We start from the raw sequence: 25,288 nt of genomic DNA on the forward strand, positions 1-25,288 counted from the left end.
CCAAATGTCCTTCAATAGGGGAACAGATAAATTATAGTACAGCCATACAATGGAATTTCACTCAGGAATAAAAAGACAAACAAAGCACAAGTACTTCCATGGATTTCAAGGGTGTTACACTAAGTGCAGAAAGCCAAACTCAAAAGGTTTTATACTTTATGCATCTACTTTTATGATGTTCTCAAAGTGACAAAATTATGGAGAACAGATCAGTGATATCCAGGTGTTAAAGCTGGGGGTGGTTGTGAGAACAGATCAGTGATATCCAGGTATTAAATTTGGGGGTGGTTGTGACTACTAAGCGGCAACAACAAGGGATTTCTTTGTAGTGACAGAACAGTTGGTATCCTGATTGGGCTGACAGTTACATGAATCTACACGTGATAGAGTGTCCTAGAAGTATAATTACTGCACACTGCCCAAAACGAGTACATGTAAAAACTGGTGAAATCTTAATTATGTCTATATTTGAGTTAATAATATTGTATTAATGTCGACTTCATGCTTTTGATAAAGTACTATGGTTATGTATGATATTATTATTGGGGAAGTGGTGGAGGGAGCACCGCAATTCTCTGCATTATTTTTACATGTTCTTATGGTTCAAACTATTTCCAAATAAAAATTATAAAATAGAACATAATCTTAAAGAAGAATGGGAGATTTCATCCTAGATAGTTATCAAGATCTATTTTTTAAACTTTTTATTTTTAAATGAGGAGATCTACAGAAGTTTTTCAAAGATAGTTCAAAGAATTCCAATGTTCCTTCTTTCTCTTACAGTGAGGAACCAATATCTACAATCCACTTGCTTATCTGTTCAACCCTAGTATATGTGATAAGTAGCATAATAATTGCTAAATCATACTTCTATGAGAAAGAAATTTACCAACTGTATTACAGAGTTGGTATTCAATTCTTTTAGTTTTTAGCCTTAGATTGTATAGACAAATATTCATTTCTAAAGTTCTTTATTTTTATGTTTAGTCCTTTATTTATTTATTGTTAAAGTTTAGTTGACTTACAATGTTTTGTTACTATCTGGTATACAGCAAAGTGATATAACTGAATCAATTTGCTGTACACCAGATATATATATCTATACACACACACACACACACACACATATATACTTTTTCATATTATTTTCCATTATAGTTTATTCATAGATATTGACTATAGTCACTGTGCTATACAGGAGGACCTTGTTGTTTATCTATTTTACATATAGTAGTTTGTATCTGCAAAAGTTCTTTAAATCAGATTCATTCTTCCCAACTCACACATCTGGAATACAGTCAGATCCATTTGTCACAAGTCAACTTCCATCCTGGGTTCCTTTGACATCGCGGTAGCTTTTAAAATTCACACATGGTAAAAGCCAATCCTTTTGGTGGGATGGATATATAGAGTCATGTATCCCTCACCTCAAGTACCTTTATGGCCGGCCTACCTCTAACTGCAGTCTCATCCTATACTGTTGTCATTTTCATTCTCTCTTCTACAGACACTTTGTCTCCTTTAAATGTCTGCAGAGCCACCATCCCTCTGAACAATACGCCTTTCACTCAGGTCTGTATTCCTTGCAAGAAGCTTTCCCTGATTTCTTAACCTAGGGTAGGTCACCCAGTTATGGTGTTATTGGTTCATTTACCTGTTGGTGCTACATTTTCTGCAGTCTATAACTCTATATTTATTTGTGTGTTTTATTTAATGCTTCGCCTCCCTCCACTCTTATGCTAAGACTAAATACTCTATGAGAAAAAGGGACTTTGTCTATTTCTATTACTTTATAGCACCTGATACATAGTAGTCATGAAAAAAGTATTTGCTCAATGATTTATCTCTTGAAGGAGTATAAAAGTAACTAGGCAAACGAGGGAGACTATTCCTGGGAAAACGAGTAGAAAGCATGAAAACTCACAAGATGAAGAGGGCATTGATGCTCTTGGGAATCGCCAAATAGTTTGGTGTGGCTAGAGGTTAGTGTGCACACAGATAAGGATAGATAAAATACAGGAAAGGTAGATATGAGAGCAGGTTCCCAGAAAATCACCTGAGGACTACAGGATGAAAGGAAAGTGGTGATAGAAGTGAATAAACACATGGGTCCAGTAATGCAACTATTTATTTTAAAAAGAAGGAATTACTAATATTCTCACTATCATTTTTAAAATGATAAATGGATGTTCAAGTGAACAGCAGACAATGAAGAATGTATATGTGTATTAATAGAGTAGTGTTAAATTTTTTTTAATCCAAATAATTCCAGCACAGTTGCTGATGTACCGAACCACTTATGGTCTTCATAACAAGTATTCCTAAATGGGAAGCATCTCACTAAACAGACAAATTCTTAGAAATCTTGGACAAAGGAAGATCTATTGTTTCTATCTGATCTTGTTCCCCACAGAACAGTTTGTGTTCTAGCCTACAGTACAATGTGGGGTTCACTCATGTGAGGGTAGGGGGTAACTATCGTAAACAATCTAATTCTGTTGAACCAAATATACATGGACGAATATCCATGTCCAAGTCTGATGATTCAGTAATACAGCCATTTAATTCAAGTTTTTCCACAAGGAGGAAAATTACCAAAGTAGGTATCAAATGGCAAGGTTATTATATAGCTATTGCAATAAAAGAGAAGCAAAAAAAAATGTTATAAGGAAACAAAGATAGATCTGGTATTCAAGGCCTTTAGAATGATGGTAAACATGATTGGCTGTCAGATCCTGGAGCTACTTCATTGGATAACAATTCTTCCTTTCTCATAAGCACTGTAAGTGCATAGTATCTCTGAGATTGGCCTATTTAAAATAAGAATGCCCTTCCCTGCCTCAGTTCAACTCTCTTTTCTCAAACACATCTCTTTTGACTGCTCTTCACTGTCATATTGCACAGGTCTCATCTCAACAGCCCACAACTTAGAGGTCTGAGACAGTATTTTTATCATCTGGTTTGTACCAAATGTGATCATATGCATATAACACAGTATGTTGGAATGAAGCCAAAGCCCAACTCCATTACAAATGACTTGCCTCTAGCTCTTAATTGTTTCGACATCCTCTACATAAAACTCATTCCCAGCTTTAATATTACCTAGCTGTGTGATTTTGGGGTCAAATGTACAAATCCAACTTTATATTTCTGAGATATGTTAGGAAGAAGAGATGTACATTATAAAAACTATATAAATAAAGGTAAGATTATAATTTAAATTTAAATAGTTACAGGGAGAATTATCTTAAGTAGTTATATATTTGCATTTTGTAGTAAATTTAACCAACAAACACTGGGTTTACCAAAGGCCAAGGGCTCATTGCAAGGCCATCTGTGGTGAAGGGAATTTTGAACAAATATCATTCTTACATAGACAAATTTATATTCTAGTTTGGGTAATGAGGTAATCCCAAATATAAAAGAACACATTTAAAAAAACAGAAGTCGCTGATTAAATTTAAAATGCACATTCCAAGGGAGGTTAAATTGCATTAAATGGGATTATGAATGTATTAGGTGATAAATTTTAAGATGAATTGTAAACTACTAAGAGGCACAGGTTAGTAAGAAGTAGGCATAAAGCACAGAAAAGGGAGGGAAATCAAACATTTGGATGGTAAAGGACCTTGAAACAGAGGCTGAGGCAACCCACCACGGGTCAGGCGGCCGTTGGGTGGGCGCACTGGCTCTGACGCCTCCGCCCACCGCCTGGCAGCGGGCGAGCTCCCCGCCCACCCTGCTGGTTATGGTGCCCGCTCACATTAATGCGGCTGCTGAGATCTCCAGCAGCAAACTGAAATACTCAAAGCTCTCCAGCACTGACGGAGGACACAACCTTCAGAAGGAATCTTTGCCTGCTGAAACGAGCTTTAAATCGAAAAGACGTCCTGGTGTTGTGAGATCTCATTTATTAAAGTTTAAGAAAAGCCCTACTAAGTTTCCTTATAAGGCCATTGCCGGAGACACTGTACTATTTTTGACTGGCGCTTTTCTCATTATCACAGGCTGCCTCCTGCTGAAAGGGCTACATCAGCAAAGTGGGTGCCAATCGCGCCTTTCCAGTTCTGACTGTTGGCATCCTGGTGTTCCTCCCGGGGTTTTACCACCTGATCATCGCCTACAGAGCATATCTAGGCCTCCAGGGCTTCTCCTACTGCGACCTTCCCGACTCTGATGACTAGTCCCCACTGCAGCCAGAAGAGTCACAGATGGGGCTGAACCAAGTTTAAGGCATTTGGCAGAAGCTGTGAAAATCTATGCCTAAGGATTAAGGAATTCTGTCATTTTGCAGATGCTTAGAAAAATTATGGCCTAATTTTATAAATCCATCCCCAAAATGTTCGTTGAGTTTACCATTAACCAAACAGGATGCTAAAAGAGGACCTGCTCTATTTTTATTTTCCTGGCCCTTGCAAAAGCCCCTGAGCAATTTTTCCACATGGATATGTATAGAGGAGAAATAGCAATGTTAATTGTATGAAGAAAAGTTATCCTGTAGAACAAAATGTTGCCGCCACCACCTATTTAGAGCTGAACATTTCTTTTAAATAGTCCTCATTGATAATTTTATCTTGTGGCACATGGAAAACTGCAGTACATTATGTCTAATTTCATATTACAAAGTAATTTATTTGAAAAGTTTCTGAGTATCTTACCCCTCACACTTATCTCTAACTTTGTCTTCTATGGATGATCTTGGTAAAATCAAATATCGATTCAGGAAAAACAAAAAGAGCCTTACAGCTGTGTTATGTGGAGGCCCCATGAGCTTTATAAAGAGTCAGACAGAACTGGTTTTAAATCTCAGATGCAAACTTTCCAGCTGTATAACTTTAGACATATTACTGTAATACTCTTGAGACAGAGTTGGTAACCATAATTCCCACTGTTTGGGGTTTCAGTAGGGGTCAAATAAAGTATTTTATGTCAATGTCATAGCACATACATGTTTTCAAAAGTGTTAATCCCTCACTGTGAAATAGGGCTCGATAGAAGACTGCACATAAAATTAACTAAGCCACAAATGAATTGCATCCACCTCAAGCTAACACTGGAGAGTTGGCCACCCAAGAGAATTTGACTGCTTATCTGTAAAGTTAAATCTCAGTTTAAATAAGGCCACTGGGTTACTTTTTACTTCTCTTGATTCCTATACAAGAACAGGGCAGATCCAGGCTTTGTGGTACCTAAAGCTTATGTAATTCAGAGAGGGTCTCTTAAGAAAAAGAGTACAAATTTATGAATTCAAAATTAGGTAAAGGGCATGGCAAGGGGCCTATACAAGGCTGGGGCCCTGAAGTTTGTCTCTTGAGCTTCATGGTAAATTTGGCTCTATTAGAGAAGGCGAAGAAAGGCTCTTGAGAAAAGGACTGAATGTGGGGAGAGGTCAAGGCTGTGGCTCCAGATTAAAAGAAACTGTTGAAAAAGCAATAGCATTTGCTAGAGAAAAGGATGTCATAGAAAATAAATTCTTTTTGAAGTGTTGTAGGTAAAGAACATAGATTTGTTAAAAATAAAGAAAAGAGTGTATTTTCTGGACAAAAACTATTGTCAATTCATAAAAGAGAAGGAAGATACTCTCAGGTATGTTACTCAGGCTAAACAAAACATACTTAAGTGGAAAAAAAAGAGTTTGGTGGTCTTCCATGGGTACTAGATTATGTACCCAGATATACAATGAATAGGAAAAACTAACACACTTCCTAATATTAGTCTGAGTAGGTATCTATTAAACTGTGCTAAATGAACAGGGATAATATGAACTGTAATTTGTTTGGGCTCTGACAGCATTACCATAATCTACCCTTTTATTAGAAACCACAAAATATACAGAAAGGGAGATTGGAAAGAGAGAAATCTTTCTTCGTTCACAGATGACATGATTGTCCACACAGAAAATATTAAAGAATCGACAAAAAATTCTGGAACTAATAAGCCATCATAGCAAGGTTGCAAGATACAAGGTTAAGATACAAAGTCAAATTATTTCCTATATACCAATATGAGTTAGTGGAAGGAAAGGAAAACACTAATTTGAAAGATACATGCACCCTAAGTTCACAGCAGCACTATTTACAATAGCAAGATTCGGAAGCAACCTCAGTGTCCATCAGCAGATGAATGGGTAAAGAAGATATGCTATACACGTATACAATGGAATATCACTCAGCCATAGAAAAGAATGAAATTCTGACATTCGCAACAGCATTGATGGAGCTAGAGAGTATTATGCTTAGTGAAATAAGTCAGACAGAGAAAGACAAATACTCTTATGTTATCATCTATACATGGAATCTAAAAAATAAAACGAATGTACATAACAGAACAGAAACAGGCCCACAGATCTAGAGAACAAACTAGCAGCTACCAGTGGGGAAAGGGAAGGGGGAGGGGCAGAACGGGGTATGGGATTAAGAGACACAAACTAGTATGTATAAAATAAATAAGCAACAAGGATATATTGTACAGCACAGGGAAATACAGCCATTAGTCTGAAATGTTTTAAATGGAGTATGTCTATAAAAATATTGAGCCACTATGCTTTACATCTGAAACTAATGTAATATTGTAAAGCAACTGTATTTCAATAAAAACAGAGAAAAAAAGACGCTGGGAGGGTAAATTTGCTAAGAGCTTTGGTGGTTATTCTATACACAAAAAGAAGCAATTTTAGGATTACTAGAGTCAACATCTAGATAGAGTCTTGGGGTGAAAAAGAAGCAGGAATAATAATGGGCATTTTCCTAGGTTGTTCCTGTCAGTTGCTCTTCTCTGCTAAAGTGCAGAGATAAGCAAGCACTGAGTCTGCTCTGCTTCTCTCCTTTTTCCTGGCCCAACAACCCTGCTCTGGCTTCTGGAGAAAAAAGCTTCTGTCACATATCATGTCAGCCTCAAGGGTGGAGAGAATAGAGCCTGAAGGGGGAAAAAATGCTATCTCCCCTTCAACCCTTGCACCAGTTACAAAAAAATCTTCAATTTGTAATTCTAGCTTATCTTTCATTTTGTTTTTTGAGCCTATTCCAAGAGTTCTAATCTGGAGTAATTTGACTTCAAGGAGTCCCTGAACCAGGAGAAATTACATGCAACATTTTGTGCGTGCATGCTCATGTATTTTGGGGAGGGCAAAGGCTCACAGCTTTTAACAATGTATTGAAGAGTTCTGTGCTTCTGCCACCAAATTGTAGGTGGGTGGAGGTAAATATTATGCTCTTCTATGAAGTTACAATTCATGATTAACATGTTGTTAGTGGAAATTATATCAAATATTAATTGGTTTATTCTAAAAGAGAGAGATCCAGAACAAATTAACATAAAAGATCTTTATTTACAGTTTTTAGTCAAGGCTAGATATGGGTCCATCCTCTATACCTTCTTTACGTTGGAGACAGAAATATGAATTAATAGTCATAATCATGACCTTAAATATTGCAAAATTATGAATTCACATGTATATTATCAAATAGAGATTATATTACGGCACTATAGTTTTAGGATTAATTTGAATTTTAATCAGTAGAAAACAGTATCCCATGAACTGTTTACTTATATAGGGTAATTTTCTGCATTGCCTTCTCCTTGAAGGTAACATTCTGCCTAATCATCTGGCAGATTCCTTTGAGAGGGAAGAGCAAAAATCAGGACTTCCTTGTTTATTGTCTAAACGTTGCCCAAGTTTGGTTGGCACAGATGAGACACTTTGCCCTCTAAATGAGTCTTGGACTCTGATCCTCTGCACACTGGATTCTCATTGTCACCTGCATCTCAAGATTACCACTCTTTTCCTGTCTCTCTCTCTCTCTCTCTGTTTCTGTCTGTCTCCCTCACACACAGAGACACACACACTCAGGAAATTTATTGTTCCTCCACTAATGCAGGACTCACTCCTCACCACGCAACTTGAATCAAACTATTAGACCCTGAAAAGTCTCCCGCTGGAGGCTGCAGCAACCCCTCAGCGCCCAACCAGTTCTCAGATTTCCAAAGGCTGCTGATCGACTGCAGATCGGATTGGCTGAGCCATGTAGAGGAGCAGAGGCTCCACCAAATCATAGATCTAGGATTTTCATCTTTCTTGGTCTCCTCCCTAGAATCCTGGCAACAGGTATGTGTTGTTTCTCTTATAGGAACCCTGCCTGGGGTTGCTATGGAGATAGGACGCTGCAACTTGCAGAGCAACCAGGACCCAGAATTCACCTAGCAGACCTAAGCAAAACCACTGTCCTGTTGCCTCCTTCCATATCTGCACGCCCTCTTCATTCAGAAATTCATTCAGAAAATTTTTTCTCCTGACTCATTTCATGGAAGACTCGACCACTCTGAAGCAAGAAAAAGAAAATCAAGAACTTGAGGAAGCAGGGCAGCCGTGGGAAGAAATGGTAACAGCTTCTTCACAAGATCCTGAATCTGGGCTATCTGAGCCCCCAGAGGTAGAGCAGGGGCCAGAAGCTGGACCCCAGACCAGGAGCAGCCCTCCTGGGATCCCCCAGTCTGGAGCCAGCACGCCTGTGGATGACCTCACAGGACCAGGTGCATCAACTCCACCTTCCCCACCTCAGGAGCCTTCTTCCTCTCCTTCTCCCCTGGCTCTGGCCAGACAGGACTTTATGGCACCATGGCAGTCAAACAAGACCACCAGTGTGATTTCTGAAGCTGGGACACCTCCCTCTGACCATTTGGAACAACCATCTGATAAAGGAGAATCCACTTCTCATCAAACATGTCAATCAGAGGGAAACACATTTCAACTGTCTCAGCAAACCAAATGTCACCTGTATGGACCAAGGGATGTGAGCTATAACAACTCCAAAGAGAAAGAGCTGAGATTTGACATTTCTCAGGAGAAAGACTCAAACAGTAACTATGATCTGGATCAGCCTGAGTCTGGGGCTTCTGAAATGGCCCCTAACATGCTTGAGATTGCCATTCAGAATGCTAAGGCTTACTTACTGAAGGCCAGCAGCAAGTCGGGATTAAATCTGTAAGTCTTGGAGGAAAGGGGAGAGAGAGAGAGAGAAAGAGAGAAAGAGAGAGAAACTTGGGAAAGAAAAGAGGGTATGAGTGTCTGTGTGAGGGTGTGTTTCTGTGGGTAAAGTGAAATATATCTGAAAAGTCTGTATTAGTGAGAGTGACTCAATAACTCTTTGTATCACAAGACTCAAAACAGGTCAGTGGTGGGGATTTTCTAGCTTCTTTAAAGACCCTTGTTACACAGAAATAAAATCTTGGAATTGTGGAATCTGGGGTTTGAAAGACACCATAAAGATAGTGAAGTTCAATCATCTCTCCAAGATGCTTGTAAAAAATGATTGTCTGACAAAACCTAAGTATTCCAGTGCTTGTTTTCCTTGATATTGAGTTCCCACCCAGGCCAGTGCTGAGGTGATCAATTATCTGAATTAACCTGGAACTTCCTGATTGAGCACTGAACATTCTGCATCCTGAGAAACCTCTCAGTCCTAGGCAAGCCAGGAGAATTGATACATATACACGCCACCCAAAACACATGCCATTTTAACCAGATCTCTCTTAAAATGTGGTGACCAACGGCCCAGGTATGTTCTGACCATCACATTATAGCTAAAATTTAGATCTATGGTCGGGTATAGACTTCCAGAGATTTTTGCTCTCAGGATTACATGAACATAGGGGAAACAGAACTTTAGGGCTAGAAGGGACTTGAGAAAACATCTAATATAATCCATTTGTTTTTTAAACGAGGGGACTAAGTCGTGGAAAAATTAATTTGTTCAAGATTCCGCTGGCTCACAGCACTCACTGACTCTTACGTCTCCCTGCATCACTGTGCTTCAGCCACATGACCGCTTCAGTTCCTGTGCTGCTCCTTCCGCCTGGAAGGCTTCTTCCCTAGGTCTTCCTAAGTCGTTGCCTGGCTGGCTCCTCACCTCTTAGAAATCGGCTTCCGCAGAACTCTATTACAATAGCCTGTTCTTTGCCTTCATAGCACTTAAGGCCATTTATATTTTCACATAGACTTACAGACTTATACTTGATATTCGTGTCTCCCTCTAGACTGCAGGCCCCCAGAGCGCAGGGACCATGTGAGTTTTGGCCACCACTAAACACTGAACACCTAGCACAGTGCTATCAGCTGTTACTGAATAAATAATGAACTAAGGAATGGCGACACAAGAAAACCAGTGCAGACCTTCTGCTCTCATTGTAATCTGCTGAGATGCCTCCTGATTAATCAGCAAATATTAAATGAATTCCCAGTGTGTGGCAAATGTTTGTAGCTATTATTTGCCTTTAAAAAAAATACGAGATATAATTTCAAGGTCTGAAGAATAAGAAACTCATTAATGTTTAATGTGAGAAATCTTCACAAAACCCAAGACTGACAACTAAAAATATTATTTACAAATTACTGTTTTAAGCTACAATTAACTTAAGTTTCAGGGATGTGATTTGCTGCTCAGTAGTAGATTCTACTTGAATTACTGATATAAACTTCTTTTCATAATTCCCTGGGTTAAATAACATGAATTTACCAACTTGGACAAAATTCCAAAAGAGCTCATTATAAAAACTTGAACGTTCAATTAAAATTCAATTTAAAACTGAATATAAAAACATAAACTGGGAAAACCTCCTTTACTGAATTATTTTATAACTGACATTACTTAAATAGCTAAATTTAATTTAATTTCTGAATGCTAAATGTCTGAGGTAATACATGAATATAAAATACTTTCTATAATACTCACCATTATTTTCTAAGTGCTTTAGAGCCTGTACTTAAAAACTGCTTAGTAAAGGACGACTTTAACTCTGTCTCCTATATGCAAATCTTATTTGACAGCCATGAAGGCTGGTTTTTGGTCACAATTAAAACAATATTTGACTCAAATACAGAATCTGATACTGGTTTTCACATAGTTGAATAAAAAGCCTATAGAAAAGAATCACTTGCTTCTTTTCTGCCAGTCATAAGATTCCTATTCATTTATAAGAATAGCAATATTTTGAGAAAGGATGATATATTTGTCACATATAAGACTTGTAAACTGCCCTTTACACTAGTTGCCTGTATAATCTACTATTTTTCTTTGACATACCTAAGATAGAGAAATACAGACATAAAAGGAAAAATAAAAACAAATATCTAGGGTCAGTTAACAGAAAGTAGGCATTTATTGAACAACCATTTTGCTAACTATAATAAGGGGGGAGATACATTAAAACAATAACAAACAAACAAAAACCTAATTTCAGCCCTGGAAGAACCTACTGCTGTTGCTGAATGGGAAATATGTAACGTACACAGTAACATAGCAGTATATCAGTGATCTCGGAAACGCCCTCTCTATACTGAGGAAGGATGGTTTCAGGAATGACCTGAGTGGTGAGGTGGGATTTAAATTATTTCCTGAGAGAAATAATATATATGGGACACAGTAAGCAAAGTCTCTCAGGTCAGACTTAGCAACTAGATGAAAGTGGTATTTAGTAGATTTACTTCACTGGGGCAGAAGTTCTAATTGTTGGAAATGAAGTTGAAGAGAAACAATGTTTATCTGCCAGAGAGGCAATTTATGCAAGTTTCCACACTGGACAGAGGAGTTTCTTTTTGGCCTGACAGGCATTTTGGGCTCTTAAATAGTAAATTCACATTGTAAATCTGGTATTTAAAAAAGCACATCCTAGCAATTATGTATAAAATGTAATGAATTAATAAGGGGTTAGTGGTTAGAGGTTAATTAATTAATCAACAGAGAGGTCAGAGGCAGTTTCATTAATTCAGTTATGAAATAAAAAGCTAGGGCAGAGTTTTTAATAGAATAAAACAAAAAATATTAGATGTATCACATTTTAATACAGGTGAGCAACATCTGATGACACTTCTTTCAGTTGTGTGAGTGGGGGTTGCAATATGAAATCCATTTCTTATAGGTCTAAAAACGCTTGTACATAATTAGCTTAGGAAATGGGAAAGAATAGAACAGATCTTAAGAGAGTCAACTGGATTTAGAAATCAAATTGGATTTCGTGAGGAAAGGGGAAGGGGGAAGGAAAAGAAGTTAAGATAAAAGAATGAAAAATAAGGTTAGTCACTTTAAATATACAGTCACTTTAAATATATTACCAAGAGATTTCAATCTGAAACAAAATGAGAAAATGTACTGATGTACAACATACATCTTGCCGGAATATGTTTTCTTTAATAAGTTAAATATTCATATCATACTTAAGGCAATTTCTAAGGAAAATTTTAGGATAAGTTCTTGGCAGTGATAGAAGTTACTGTTAAGTGGTTTTCCATGGAAAATCTCCAAAAGCTTCGAGCTGTTGAAGTTTCCTTAAAACCAACTGAGTATGCATGAATTGTCTTTTCAAATGCTTTTGATAGGGGTATTACCTGGAATTTTCTTTCTTTGGGTAGGTATGATCATCTTTCTGAAATGCTGACCAAGGTCTTAGACATGCGTCCTGAAAATCCTGTGGACATAATTGAAAATATTAGCCAAGATGTGAAGATGGCACATTTTAGTAAAAAATTGGATACACTCCAAAATGAGAATGAGATGCTTCCAACTTATGAAACAGCAGAGAAACAAAAAGCTCTTTTCCTTCAGGGAAATTTAGAAGGCACTGACCAAGAACTGGAAGATGAAATAGTAAGTCACCCATGTAAACGTGACTAGGTCAATCTTAGGGTTTTACTTGAGGTGGGTGGGGTGTGGTTTTAAATTCATACCCACTGCCTTTTATAGCTTTCTAAATAGCTTTTGCAACCTCATTTCATACCTCTTGTTTCCTTGTTTAGAGTTTCTTATGTTTTCACATTATGTTTTAGTATTTCACAGGCTTAGTCGTTTTATATGTTTGTGGGTCTAAGCTCCTTGGTATCAGAGAAAACGTTTTCTTCATCTTTTATATTCTCTAGAGTGCCTGGTACAGATCTGAATGTATAATTGTTTCTCATTAAATACTTGCTGAATGAATGAATGAATGTCACATAATTAAAAATAAGACTTTAAATCAACTTGCATATTTTCCACCTTAATTTACTGGAAAAATTAAAAGAACTTTTAATGGCGTTTGCATTCTCTTCCAAGGCTACTTCTTCATATTATGTCTTGACAGCATATATATATATATATATATATATATATATATATATATATACACACACACACACACACATAAAATATATATATATACATATATAATGTCAATGGGATATAATAGAAGAGGAAAGAAATAAAATATTTCTTTTAATCCCTACAAACAAATTGTTGAAAACATTTACAGAGAACCTCAGGGCAGAGATTTTAAAAAAAAGCTACCATTAGAGAATAAAATCAAACAAAATCAGCTGTATTACAGAAAATTTAGCTCCAAATATTTTCAAATTAGTACCCATTACTGTTTCCTAAATGCCTGTATATTTACAGTTTATACTACTGAACAATTTATACTATATATCTACTGAGCTTCCATGTTCTGTTAACATTAGACTATTTAAAATCTGTCTATATACTTGCAAATTTGATGTTTGGAGTAAGATGTTTTTAGAAAAGGAAACAGAGTTCAGCCAGGGAAAGCAGGTACACCCTCTAGAGCTCTGTAGCTTTTGTAGGGGGCCCCAAACTGGCACAGTGAGCTATAGAGTACTCAGAAGGAACAGGTGACAGGTGTCAAGGATTTGATACTGATTGACCTTTTTCTGAAAATATCTCACTCCAAACATTTGCTTATGTAGCCACATACAGTATTAACAAGTATAGGGACAAACAGCATGTGGGGGCAAGCAGAAGGTAGACACTGTCATGCAGGAATTTATCAAAGAAAGGTTAGACTCCAGTAATGAGAACACGGCACTGGACGATCTGTTAGGCATAGCATTACAAAAAACTGTTTTGATCCTGCAACCTGAGCATCCTAACCAGTTTCCATCAATTCCTCCTAATAAAGAGTAGGATTGATCTCAGAGCCAGGAATAGTTTAAGTCATCCAATGAAGATTAAAAGCTCTATCTCAGAGAGTGGAAAGACATGGGAACAGGAAGACAGATAGCTCTTGGAATCACTGAATTACGAGCTTTGTGATCAACTCTGCTGCAGACTCATACGTTTTAGATTAATATTTCTATGCGTGTCTTTGAGCACACCAGAATTCCTGCTCTTAGTTTTCAGCATTCATTTATACCCTCACCCAATGATTTGAAAACATTGTGACTACCTACTGCATGCTAGATACTGGGATATACACATGAAAAAGACTTTACTGACTTTAAGTTGGTCACACTCTAGTGAAAGAGGTAAAAAAGACTGCAAAGTTATTTGATTACTGCAATAATAGAGATATGGTGGAAAAAACAGGAGATATGGAGTTAGATCTGAATTTGAATCCTAGTTTAATCACTTACTTGCTGTGTAAATCTTTGTTCCTTATCTACTTTATGTATAGTAGTTTATCTGTTAATCCCATATTCCTAATTTATCATTTCCCCACTCCCTTTCCCCATTGGTAACAATAAATTTGTTTTCTATGTCTGTGAGTCTGTTTCTGTTTTACATATAGATTCATTTGCATTATGTTTTAGAGTACACATGTAAGTGATATTATATAATATTTGTCTTTCTCTGTCTGACTTACTTCACTTAGTATGATAATCTGTAGGTCCATCCATCCATGTTGTTCCAAATGGCAATATTTCATTCTTTTCTATGGCTGAGTAATATTCCACTGTACGTATATACTACATCTTCTTAGACCAGTCATCTTTTGATGGACCCTTGGGTTGTTTCCATGTCTTCTCTATTGTAAATAGTGCTGCTAGGAACACTGGGGTGCATGTATCTTTTCAAACTAGAGTTTTAGTTTTCTTCAGATACATACCCAGGCATGGAACTGCTGGATTATATGGTGGTTCTATTTTTAGTTTTTTAAGGAATCTCCATACTGTTTTCAATAGTGGCTGTACCAATTTACATTCCCACCAACAGTGTAGGCAGGCTCCCTTCTCTCCACAGCCTCTCCAGCATTTATTATTTGTAAGCTTTTTGATGATAGCCATTCCGACCAGTGTGAGGTGGTTTTGATTTGCATTCTCTAACAATTAGCAATGTTGAGCATCTTTCCATGTGCCTATTGGCCATCTGTCTGTCTTCTTTGGAGGAATGTCTATTGAGGTCTTCTGTCCATTTTTTGACTGGGTTGTTTGTTTTTTGCTATTAAGTTGTGTGAGCTGTTTGTATATTTTGGATATTAATTCCTTATTGGCTGCATCACTTGCAGATATTTTCTCCCATTCCATAGTTTGTCTCTTCTCATTTTGTTGATGGTTTCCTTTGCTGTGCAAAAGCTTTTAAGTTTAACTAGGTCCCATTTGTTTATTTTTGCTTTTATTTCTTTTGCTGTGGGAGACTGATCTAAGAAAATATTGCTACAATTTATGTCCAAGAATGTTTTATGTTTTGCCTATGCTCTCTTCTAGTTCATGGTGTCCTGACTTTAATATTTAAGTCTTTAAACCATTTAGAGTTTATTTTTGTATATGGTATGAGGGAGTGTCCTAATTTCATTGATTTACATGTAGCTGTCCAGCTTTCCCAACACCACTGGCTCAAGATCCTCTTTTCTCCATTGTACATTCTTGCCTCTTTGCTGTGGATTAATTGATCATAGGTGCATGGGTATATTTCTGGGCTGTCTATTCTGTTCCATCAATTGATATGTCTGTTTTTGTGCCAATACCACACTGTTTTGATGACTGTACCTTTGTAGTACTGTCTGAAGTCTGGGAGGGTTATAATTCCAGTTTTGTTCTTTTTTTCTCAGGATTGCTTTGGCAGCTCTGGGTCTTTTGTGGTTCCATGTAGTTTTTAGAATTAATTGTTCTAGTTCTGTGAAAAATGGGATGGGTATTTTGATAGGGATCACATTAAATCTGTAGATTGCAAGTATTTCCCTTATGGATAAAATATTAACCATAGCACTTGTATTCCCAGACAGAACACGCTCTTCCAAATGTAATGGAGTCAGCTTTTTATTTTGAACAAGCTGGAGTTGGTTTGGGCACAGATGAGACTTATCGCATATTTCTTGCCCTCAAGCAGCTTACTGACACCCACCCAATTCAAAAATGTCGTTTCTGGGGCAAAATCTTAGGTCTGGAAATGAACTATATTGTAGCTGAAGTGGAATTTCGTGAAGGAGAAGATGAAGAGGAAGTGGAAGAAGAAGATGTACCTGAAGAGAGAGATAATGGAGGTAGTGAAGCTGATGAAGCTGATGAAGATGAATTACCACGGTCCTTTTACAAGGCCCCACAGGCTATTCCAAAAGAGGAAAGTAGAACAGGTGCCAACAAATATGTCTATTTTGTTTGCAATGAACCAGGAAGAACATGGGTGAAGTTACCAGCAGTTACACCTGCACAAATTGTTATTGCAAGAAAAATCAAGAAATTTTTCACTGGGCGATTGGATACTCCCATTGTAAGCTACCCACCCTTCCCAGGAAATGAGAGTAATTACTTACGAGCACAAATTGCCAGAATTTCGGCAGGGACCCACGTCAGCCCTCTAGGATTCTATCATTTTGGTGAAGAAGAAGGAGAAGAGGAGGAAGAAATAGAAGGTGGGAGAGACAGTTTTGAAGAAAACCCTGATTTTGAAGGCATCCAAGTGACTGATCTAGTGGAATCCCTATCCAATTGGGTTCATCATGTACAACATATACTTCCTCAGGTAGGGGCTTTGCAATTCTCAATCTACCATGAGTCAGCAAATATTTATTAAATTCTTTCTATAATACACATGATATATACAAGACAAAGGCCTTCAGATTTTAGACAAAGAAGACCATTTAAAAACCTAGTGAAAATACAAAGTACTGTATAACTGCTAAGTAGTATAGATCTGGGATCTTCAAACATATTTTATTTCCAAATGGAAATAAAATAAATATTTCTATGGAATATTTGACAAGTTATATAAGGATTTAGATTTAGGTGTGTTGTGAAATTTTTTTATATTAAATATAGGTGGGTAAATTAATTTTGGTAGCAGTTCTTTTATTCTATTTTTATAATAAAGGAACTTTTTTTTTTTTTTGCCAAGAACAGTGAAAGATTTTAACAAAAGCAAAAACAAGTAAACAGTGTTATATAGCAGTTATACAGAATCTATTCTGCCAGGTGTTCTTAATAGTACTTTGTATGTAGTATCTCATTTAAAACTCACAATTGTATTAAAGACTAACATCTTTATTTTATAGATAAGGAAATTAATGGCAGAGAGTTTAGAAAATGTCACACAAGGGGAATATAGCTAATAAGCAGCAGAGTCAAATGTGAATGGGCAGAATGGATCCAGAGTCCATACTCAAACAATCTGCTATATTGTCTCGTCTATAGGTAGAAAATCTTCATTATACTTTGATCTACATAAGAGATAATCTTATATCTCTCTAGATGAGAGTTAATTAAATGAGAAATTATAACCTCAAAACTCCATACCTAATCTTATTAGCACATTTTTGCTATTAATAACAATAATAGTACCCTATCTCTTTCATATAAATTAGTAAAATGCATTATTACATTTTTTGCTAAGGTTCTGGTAATTTTAGTACATAAATGTTCTGTAACTTCAAGAAGTTGGCAAATTCTTGAAATAAACAGTGCAGTCTTTTGCTTGAAATAACTTAGATCAAAATAGCATTTGGGTAATGTATGTTGAATAAATGAATGATCAAATTCCCACACAGTGGGATGTCATGCAGATAATTTCTTCAATCCAAAGGAATATTCTGCTATTTTAAGGTCCTTGTTAGACTACTAAATCTTGCAATAATTATACCCAGGGTCGCTGTAATTGGTTCAACCCTATACAAAAAAGTGAGGAGGAAGAAGAAGAGGAAGAAGAAGAAGATGAAGAAAAAGAAGACGAAAAAGGGGAAGAGCCTGACTATGCGGAACAGGAAGTGGGGCCTCCTCTCTTGACACCAATCTCTGAAGATTTAGGTAATTTTGCACACACTATATATGCGTAGGAGTGTATATCACACACATACATATATACAGGCATACCTTAGAGATATTGTAGGATAGATTCCAGACCACCACAATAAGGCAAACATTGCAATAAAGTGAATCACGATGTTTTGGTTTCCCAGTGCATACAGAAGTTATGTTTATAACTCTGCTGTAATTTATTAAGTGTGCAATAACATTATGTCTAAAAAAACAATGTACATACCTTAATGGAAAAATACTGTATTGTGGGGAGATGAGAGAAGTAGGTGAGGGAGATTAAGAGGTAAAAAATTCCAGTTACAAAATAAATGAGTCACAGCTATGAAATGTACAGCATGGGAAATATAGTCCAAGTAACATAAGATCTTTTTATGATGATATACAAAGTGAGTAAACTTATTGTGGTGATCATTTTGAAATGTATAGAAAAAAAATCACTATGCTGTGTAATAGGAACATAGTGTTGTAGGTCAATTATAGTTCAAAAAACCAAATACACAAAGAAACTCATAGAAAAAGAGATTAAACTGGAAGGGAAAAACTGTAATTGCTAAAAAATGCTAATCATCATCTGAGCCTTCAGCAAGTCATAATTTTTTTGTTAGTATTAGTTCTTGCCTTGATGTTAATGGCTGCTGACTGATCAGGATGCTGGTTGGTGAAGGCTGGTGTCTTAAAATAAGGTAACAATGAAGTTTACCACATCTATTGATTCTTTCCTTACACAAATGATTTCTTGGTAGCATGCAAAGTTGTTTAATAGCATTTCACTCACAGTAGAACATCTCTCAAAATTGGAATCAATCTTCTCAAACTCTGCTGCTGCTTTATCAACTGAGTTTATGTCATATTCTAAATCCTTTATTGTCATTTCAACAATTTTCATAGCATCTTCACCAGGAATAGATTCCATGTCAAGAAACCACTTTCTTTGTTTATCCATAAGAAGCAACTCATCCATTGAAGTTTTATCATGAGATTGCAGCAATTCAGTCACACATTCAGGAACCACTTCTAATTACAGTTCTATTGCTATTTCCACCACATCTGCAGTTACTTCCTCCAGGTGAAATCTTGATCCCCTCAAAGTCATCCAAGAGGGCTGAAATCAGCTTCTTCCAAACTCCTGTTAATGTTGATATTTTGACCACTTCCCATGAATCGTGTTCTTAGTGGCATCTAAAATGGTGAATCCTTTCTAGAAGGTTTTCTTTTTTTGTTTTTAAATTTTTATTTGTTAAATGCTCCCATTTATTTATTTTTTCTTTCCAGTTTTATTGAGATATAATAGTCATACAGCACTGTATAAGATTAAGGTATAAGGCATAATGATTTGACTTACAAACATCATGAAATGATTATCACAATAAGTTTAGTGACTACCCATCAACTCAAATAGATAAAAAATAAAAGAAAAATTTTTTTCTGGTGATAACTCTTAGGATTTACTCTATTCACAACTTTCATGTATAACATACATCAGTGTTAATTATATTAATCATGTTGTACATGACATCCCTAGTACTTATTTTTGTACATTTTGACCACCTTCCTTCAATTTCAGTTCCTCCTCCCCCAACCCATCATCTCTGGTAATCACAAATCTGATCTCTTTTTTTTTTTTTTTATGAGCTTTTTGTTTGTTTTTGAAGTATAATTGACCTACAACACTGTTAGTTCCTGGTGCACAATAGTGTTTCTGTATTTCTACACATTTCAAAATGATCACCACAATGTTAAGTTTAGTCACCATCTATCAATATACAAAGATCCTAATTAATATTGACTGTTCCCACATTTATTTTGTACTGGAAGTTTGTACTGCTTAACCCCCCTCACCTATTTCTCTCATTCTCCAACAGAGCTCCCCTATGGCAACCACCTATTTCCTGTATTCATGACTCTGTTTCTGTTTTGTTATGTTTGTCCATTTGTTTCATTTTTTAGATTCCACTTATAAATCAAAATATGCAGCATTTGTCCTCCTATGTCTGACTTATTTAAGCATAATACCCTTTAGGTCAATCCATCTTAATGCAAATGGCAAGATTTCGGTTTTTTATAGCTGGGTAATATTCTAGTGTGTGTGCGCGTGTGCGCGCGTGTGCGCGCGTGTGTGTGTATGGGCACTTAGGTTGTTTCCATGTATTGGCTGTTATAAATAATGCTGCAGTGAACATAAAGATGCATGTATCTTTCCAAATTGCTGGATTGTATGGTAGTTCTATTTTTAGCTTTCGAGGAACCTTCATACTGTTTTACATAGTGCCTGCACCAATTTACATTCTCACCAACATTGCTTGAGGGTTCCATTTCTCCACATCCTCACTGACACTTGTTATTTGTTATCTTTTTGATAACAGTCATTCTGACAATTGTGATGTGGTATCTCATTGTGGTTTTGATTTGAATTTCCCTGATGATTAGTGATACTGAGTATTTTTTCATGTGATTGTTGGCCATCTATATGTCTTCCCTGGAAAAATGTTTATTCAGGTTCTCTGTCCATTTTTTCTTTGTTTGTTTTTTCGTATGAGTTCTTTGTATATTGGGGATATTAACTCCTAAGAGGATACATCATTTGCAAATATCTTCTCACATTCAGTAGGTGGCCTTTTTGTTTTGTTGATAGTTACCTTTGCTGTGCGAAAGCTTTTTAGTTTGATGTAGTCCCATCAGAAGCTTTTCAATTGATTTTGCCCAGATCCATCAGAGGAATCACTACCTATGGCAGCTATAGCCTTACTAGAAGTATTTCTTAAATAGTAAGACTTGAAAGTTGAAATTACTCGATCCATGGGCTGCAGAATGCATGATGCATTAGCAGGCATGAAAACATTAATCTTGTACCTTTCCACCACAGTTCTTGGGTGACCAGGTCATTGTCAACGAACAGTAATATTTTAAAAGGAATCTTTCTGAGCAGTAGGTCTCAGCAGTGGACTTAAAATATTCAGTAAACCATGCTGTAAATAAATGTGCTGTCATCTAGTCTTTGTTGTCCCATTTATAGAACACAGGCAGAATAGATTTAGTGTAAGTCTTCTGGCCCTAGGATTTTCAGAATGGTAAATGAACACTGGCTTCAACTTAAAGTCACCAGGTGCATTAGCCCCTAACAAGAATCAGTCTGTCTTTTAAAGCCTTGAACTCAGTCACTGGTTCTCCTCTCTCACTATGAAATTCCTAGATGACATCATCTTCCAATAGGAGGCTATTTCATCTACACTGCAAATCTGTTATTTAGTGTAGTCACCTTCATGAATGACCTCAGCTAGATCTTCTGCATCTCTTGCTGTGGTTTCTACATTAGCACTTGCTGCTTCACCTTACACTTTTATGTTATGGAGATAGTTTCTTTCTTTAAACCTTATGAACCAACCTCTGCTAGCTTCACACTTTTTTCCTGCAATTTCCTGACCTCTCTCAGCATTCACAGAATTGAAGAGCACTAGGGCCTTGCACTGGATTAGACTTTGGCTTAAAGGAGTGTTGTGGCTGGTATGATTTTCTATTCAGACCACTAAAACTTTCTCTATAACAGCAATAAGACCATGTCACTTTATTATCATTTGTGTATTTATTTGAGTAGCACTTTTAATTTCTTTCAAGAACTTTTCCTTTGTATTCACAACTTGGCTGTTTAGCACAAAAGGCCTAACTATTGATCTATCTTGGTCTTCAACATGTCTTCCTCACTCAGCTTAATCATTTCTAGCTTTTAATTTAAAGCAAGAGATGTAAAACTCATCCTTTCACATGAATATTTATAGGTCATGGTAGGGTTATTAATCAGCCTAATTTCAGTACTGTTACGTCTCAGGGAAAAGTGAGGCCCAAGGAGAGGGACAGAGATGGGGAAACAGCAAGCTGGTGGAGCAGTCAGAATTCAAACAACATTTATAGAATTAAGTTCTCTGTTTTACATGAGCATAGTTCATGGTGCCCCAAAACAATTAAATCACTGATGACAGGTCACCATAACAAATATAATAATAATGAAAAAGTTTGACACACTGTAAGTATTATCAAAATGTGACACAGAGACATGAAGTGAGCAAATGCTGTTAGAAAAGCCATGTCAGCAGACTTGCTTGATATAGGGTCACCACACAACTTCAATTTGTAAAAAACTCAGATCTGTGAAGCACAATAAAACAAGGTATGCCTGTACTATGTACACAATTGACATATATATGCACACCATACACTCTACATTTACTATATATGGTTTTCAAAAGATTGCCTTACACCACTTCACTTTTATGAGAACAACATTAATGCTTATTTTTGCTGATAGAAACCAAAAAGGATTTTCCCTTTTACAAAAAAAGAAAAAAAAAAAAGAAAAAATGGGGGAGACAAAACCAAAAATAGTGTTCAGCACTTGTTTTGCAGGGAGCAGTTACAGAGGAAGTATACACCCCAGGTAGACAGAGGGGCATTCCCAAGCTCCTTCCCTGGGAAATACTTAGCATCTCAGCATCAAGTTGCCATAGCTTTGAACTGTATCCGTGAGCATCTTATCTCAAGTTTATTCTGTGCATCTATTAGCAAGAGGTGTCCTAAGGTAATTGCTTCTTTGCTCTATGTCATTTCAACTTACAAAACGGGGGAAACCTGTACACACACACACACACTATAGTATATGGTGGGAGAAAACTAATGTAGCTCACCCCACCAAGAACTTTCTAGGATAGAGGCTGAAGGAGTGCAATTCAGGGAGGAAACATAAGTTGGCTGTAGCTCTAACTGGATATGCTGAGTTCTTTTGTATCATTTTTTATTTTGCATTCTACAGCCCATAAAACATGACATAGTGACATAGTAAGAATAAAATATCATGAGGTACTGTTTTTGTTCTAATCTACTATTGTTCTCATATTCTTTTTTTCTTCTATTCAGTTTTGGATCATTCATGCTTGTAACCCTAGCTCTGATAGTAATTTGGTCATCAAATATTTTTCCCTCTACTACATAGGCCTCCTCTCCCTTAGTCAAACTTATTTTCTCTGTTGTCCAAATGTACACACAGATATAAATACACACAAATACATACATACTTTTTTTTCATACCCTCCTGATCTCATATTAAGCTACTGACGTTTTAATGTCAAGTGTGTGTGTGTTTTAAGATTTATAAATACAGCTTTTGTGTTACACAGTATATCCTTGTCTATGTAGGAGTTACTCTACATTGACTTTCTCTTTGATTTACAGAGATCCAGAATACACCACCTTGGACAACACGGTTATCCTCAAATCTCATTCCTCAATATGCTATTGCAGTCCTTAGATCCAACCTTTGGCCTGGAGCATATGCCTTTTCCAATGGCAAGTAAGTATGTGACAACTTACAAGGCTATTATCTGGATTACTTAACTTCTAGAAATTATAAGTTACCACTGGAAGGTTAAACTACTATTGTTTTAACTCTTCATTGGCATGTCAAGTGTGTATGGCATAAGATTTATTCAAACAGTATCTGTCTTATACAACAAAGTATCAAATTTAGAACATCAGAGTAATTCAGACTTCTGCCTTTTCACTTGAACTATCCAACTAATGGAGCTAAATATGTTTTTTCTTCTGTGATTATTTGAGTAATTGAAATTCATTTAATGGAGGTAATTCTAAGTAGTATTTAAATCAGTTTAAATCTCCCATCAATTTTGTTGGACATCTTGATAAAAGATAATTAAAAACACGTATTATTAAGGATACCACATTCATGAGAATTAGGATCAAGAGGATACTAAATGTTCTTTTATACCCAGAGCATATACTTCCATCGGTTTTACGCTTCCATTTCTTACTTAATAACCTAGTGTCAGAAGCTCGGCTGAGCTGGAGAGTGCTGAGTGGTCAAATGTCAAAGTAGCTATTAAAGCAACAAGCTCAAAATGAAAGTGTTAAGAAGCCTTTAATCACTTACTGTGATGGTACAAGCAAGTTAAAGCACTGATTCCCCCATTCCATTTCTCCATGGAAGGGTACACCGATGGTCAGATGGGTCCGCTCAGTTGTGGCGGTCATCTCACTGACAAGGGCATCCCTGACACAAAGCCCTTGCAGTTTTATGGACCTGGAACCAGAGGAAGATAGCGAGGGCTAGGGAAGAAGACTGGATACTGAGTCAGAGTGGGGAAAAGTGTTTGTAAGGTTTCCCCTTCTCTCACCCAACCCCCATAAAGAGGCCTTGGCAGAGCAGCCTGAAGACAACCTCTGCTGAAGGGCTCAGGTGAAGAGACCTGGGAATGAAGGCACCTCGGCCAGGAACACAAATGTGTGAAGAATATGATGGGCTGGAGGGGTCAGAGTCCTTGACCACAGCTCCCCTGAGAGCCTGCAGTGCACTAGCTGTGCAGCCAGTCTGGTGTGGCGAGGGCAGTTGTCCCCTCTGAGGCCAACTAGGTAAAGCTTCTGCAACTGCCCAAGGTTAGATCTGAAAAACCACACATAGGTCTTTAACCAGAAGCCCGACTCCTCACCAAGCAAAGCGTTTGCTAGGCTAGCAACTTTAATTCTTGCTAATCTAAGGAAGGTAAGTAACTTTTAAATTCATTTGTTTTGTTTTATTTTTCTAAAAATAATTAAAAGATGAAACGCTATGGTGTAAGTGTGGAGTACATTTTGGCAGAATCTGGCCCCATGGTTTTCTTAAACACCTTAAGCAGTTTGTATCACAGTCATTCCCTGTGGTAGAACAATCATTTAGGGATATTTTATCTCTAGTGCATTTTAAATGTGCTGTTTTAACATTATGAGACTATGATACACTAAGTACTTTATCCTTACAGAAAAGAAGGATCAACTTTTCTCACTGAAAAATTGCATAATCTATGTATTTTTTTTTAACTTACAGAAAGTTTGAAAACTTCTACATAGGCTGGGGTCATAAATATAGCCCAGACAGCTATACACCTCCAGTTCCACCACCAGCTTATCAAGAATACCCCAGTGGACCAGAAATTACAGAAATGGATGACCCTAGTGTGGAAGAGGAGCAGGCTTTCAGGGCTGCACAAGAAGCAACTGTAAATCCAACTGAGGAAAATGAAGAAACTGAGGAAGACGAAGATGAGGAAGATGATTACGACTAATAAAAATAAAATCAGCCCAGCTTTACGTGAGACTGATATACACACATCACAAATAAAACTAGATACAAACTAGCAACTATTCATGTGCAAAATATCATTCCTTGAAAATATAAAATTTGGAATTTCATTTGTAGAAATATTAATATGTGCTTTTAGAAAGATGTTCAATGGATTTTGC

The 25,288-nt window shown here is 36.8% G+C and overlaps 1 protein-coding gene and 2 long non-coding RNA genes across 6 annotated transcripts in view; 2 read left to right on the plus strand and 1 right to left on the minus strand.

Annotated features, from left to right (window-relative positions):
* The window catches only part of LOC116281536 (uncharacterized), a 45,127-nt gene that overhangs the window by 18,041 nt on the left and 1,798 nt on the right, over positions 1-25,288 (minus strand). Inside the window, exons 2-3 of one of the 4 annotated variants that reach the window (XR_012074951.1) lie at positions 23,943-24,092; positions 12,380-12,459 (exon numbers count right to left, since the gene is read on the minus strand). This is a non-coding gene — a long non-coding RNA (uncharacterized lncRNA). Of the gene's footprint in view, positions 1-3,628; positions 3,728-12,379; positions 12,460-23,942; positions 24,417-25,288 lie in introns of those variants that run through there. The other 3 variants (XR_004191002.2, XR_012074952.1, XR_012074953.1) reach the window with 3 other exon arrangements.
* On the plus strand, positions 3,715-4,945 carry LOC140697704 (uncharacterized). The gene is made up of 2 exons (XR_012074950.1): positions 3,715-3,898; positions 4,008-4,945. It is a non-coding gene; the product is annotated as an uncharacterized lncRNA (long non-coding RNA).
* On the plus strand, positions 8,222-25,229 carry RSPH4A (radial spoke head component 4A). Its single transcript, XM_006205684.4, has 6 exons — positions 8,222-8,980; positions 12,404-12,638; positions 15,978-16,718; positions 17,836-17,995; positions 23,228-23,345; positions 24,873-25,229. Exons 1-6 carry the CDS (start codon positions 8,301-8,303, stop codon positions 25,108-25,110), a joined length of 2,172 nt encoding a protein of 723 aa, XP_006205746.1. The 5' UTR covers positions 8,222-8,300; the 3' UTR covers positions 25,111-25,229.

The sequence above is a fragment of the Vicugna pacos genome, chromosome 8 (assembly GCF_048564905.1).
Source record: "Vicugna pacos chromosome 8, VicPac4, whole genome shotgun sequence".
In the NCBI taxonomy this organism is placed as follows: Eukaryota; Metazoa; Chordata; class Mammalia; order Artiodactyla; family Camelidae; genus Vicugna; species Vicugna pacos.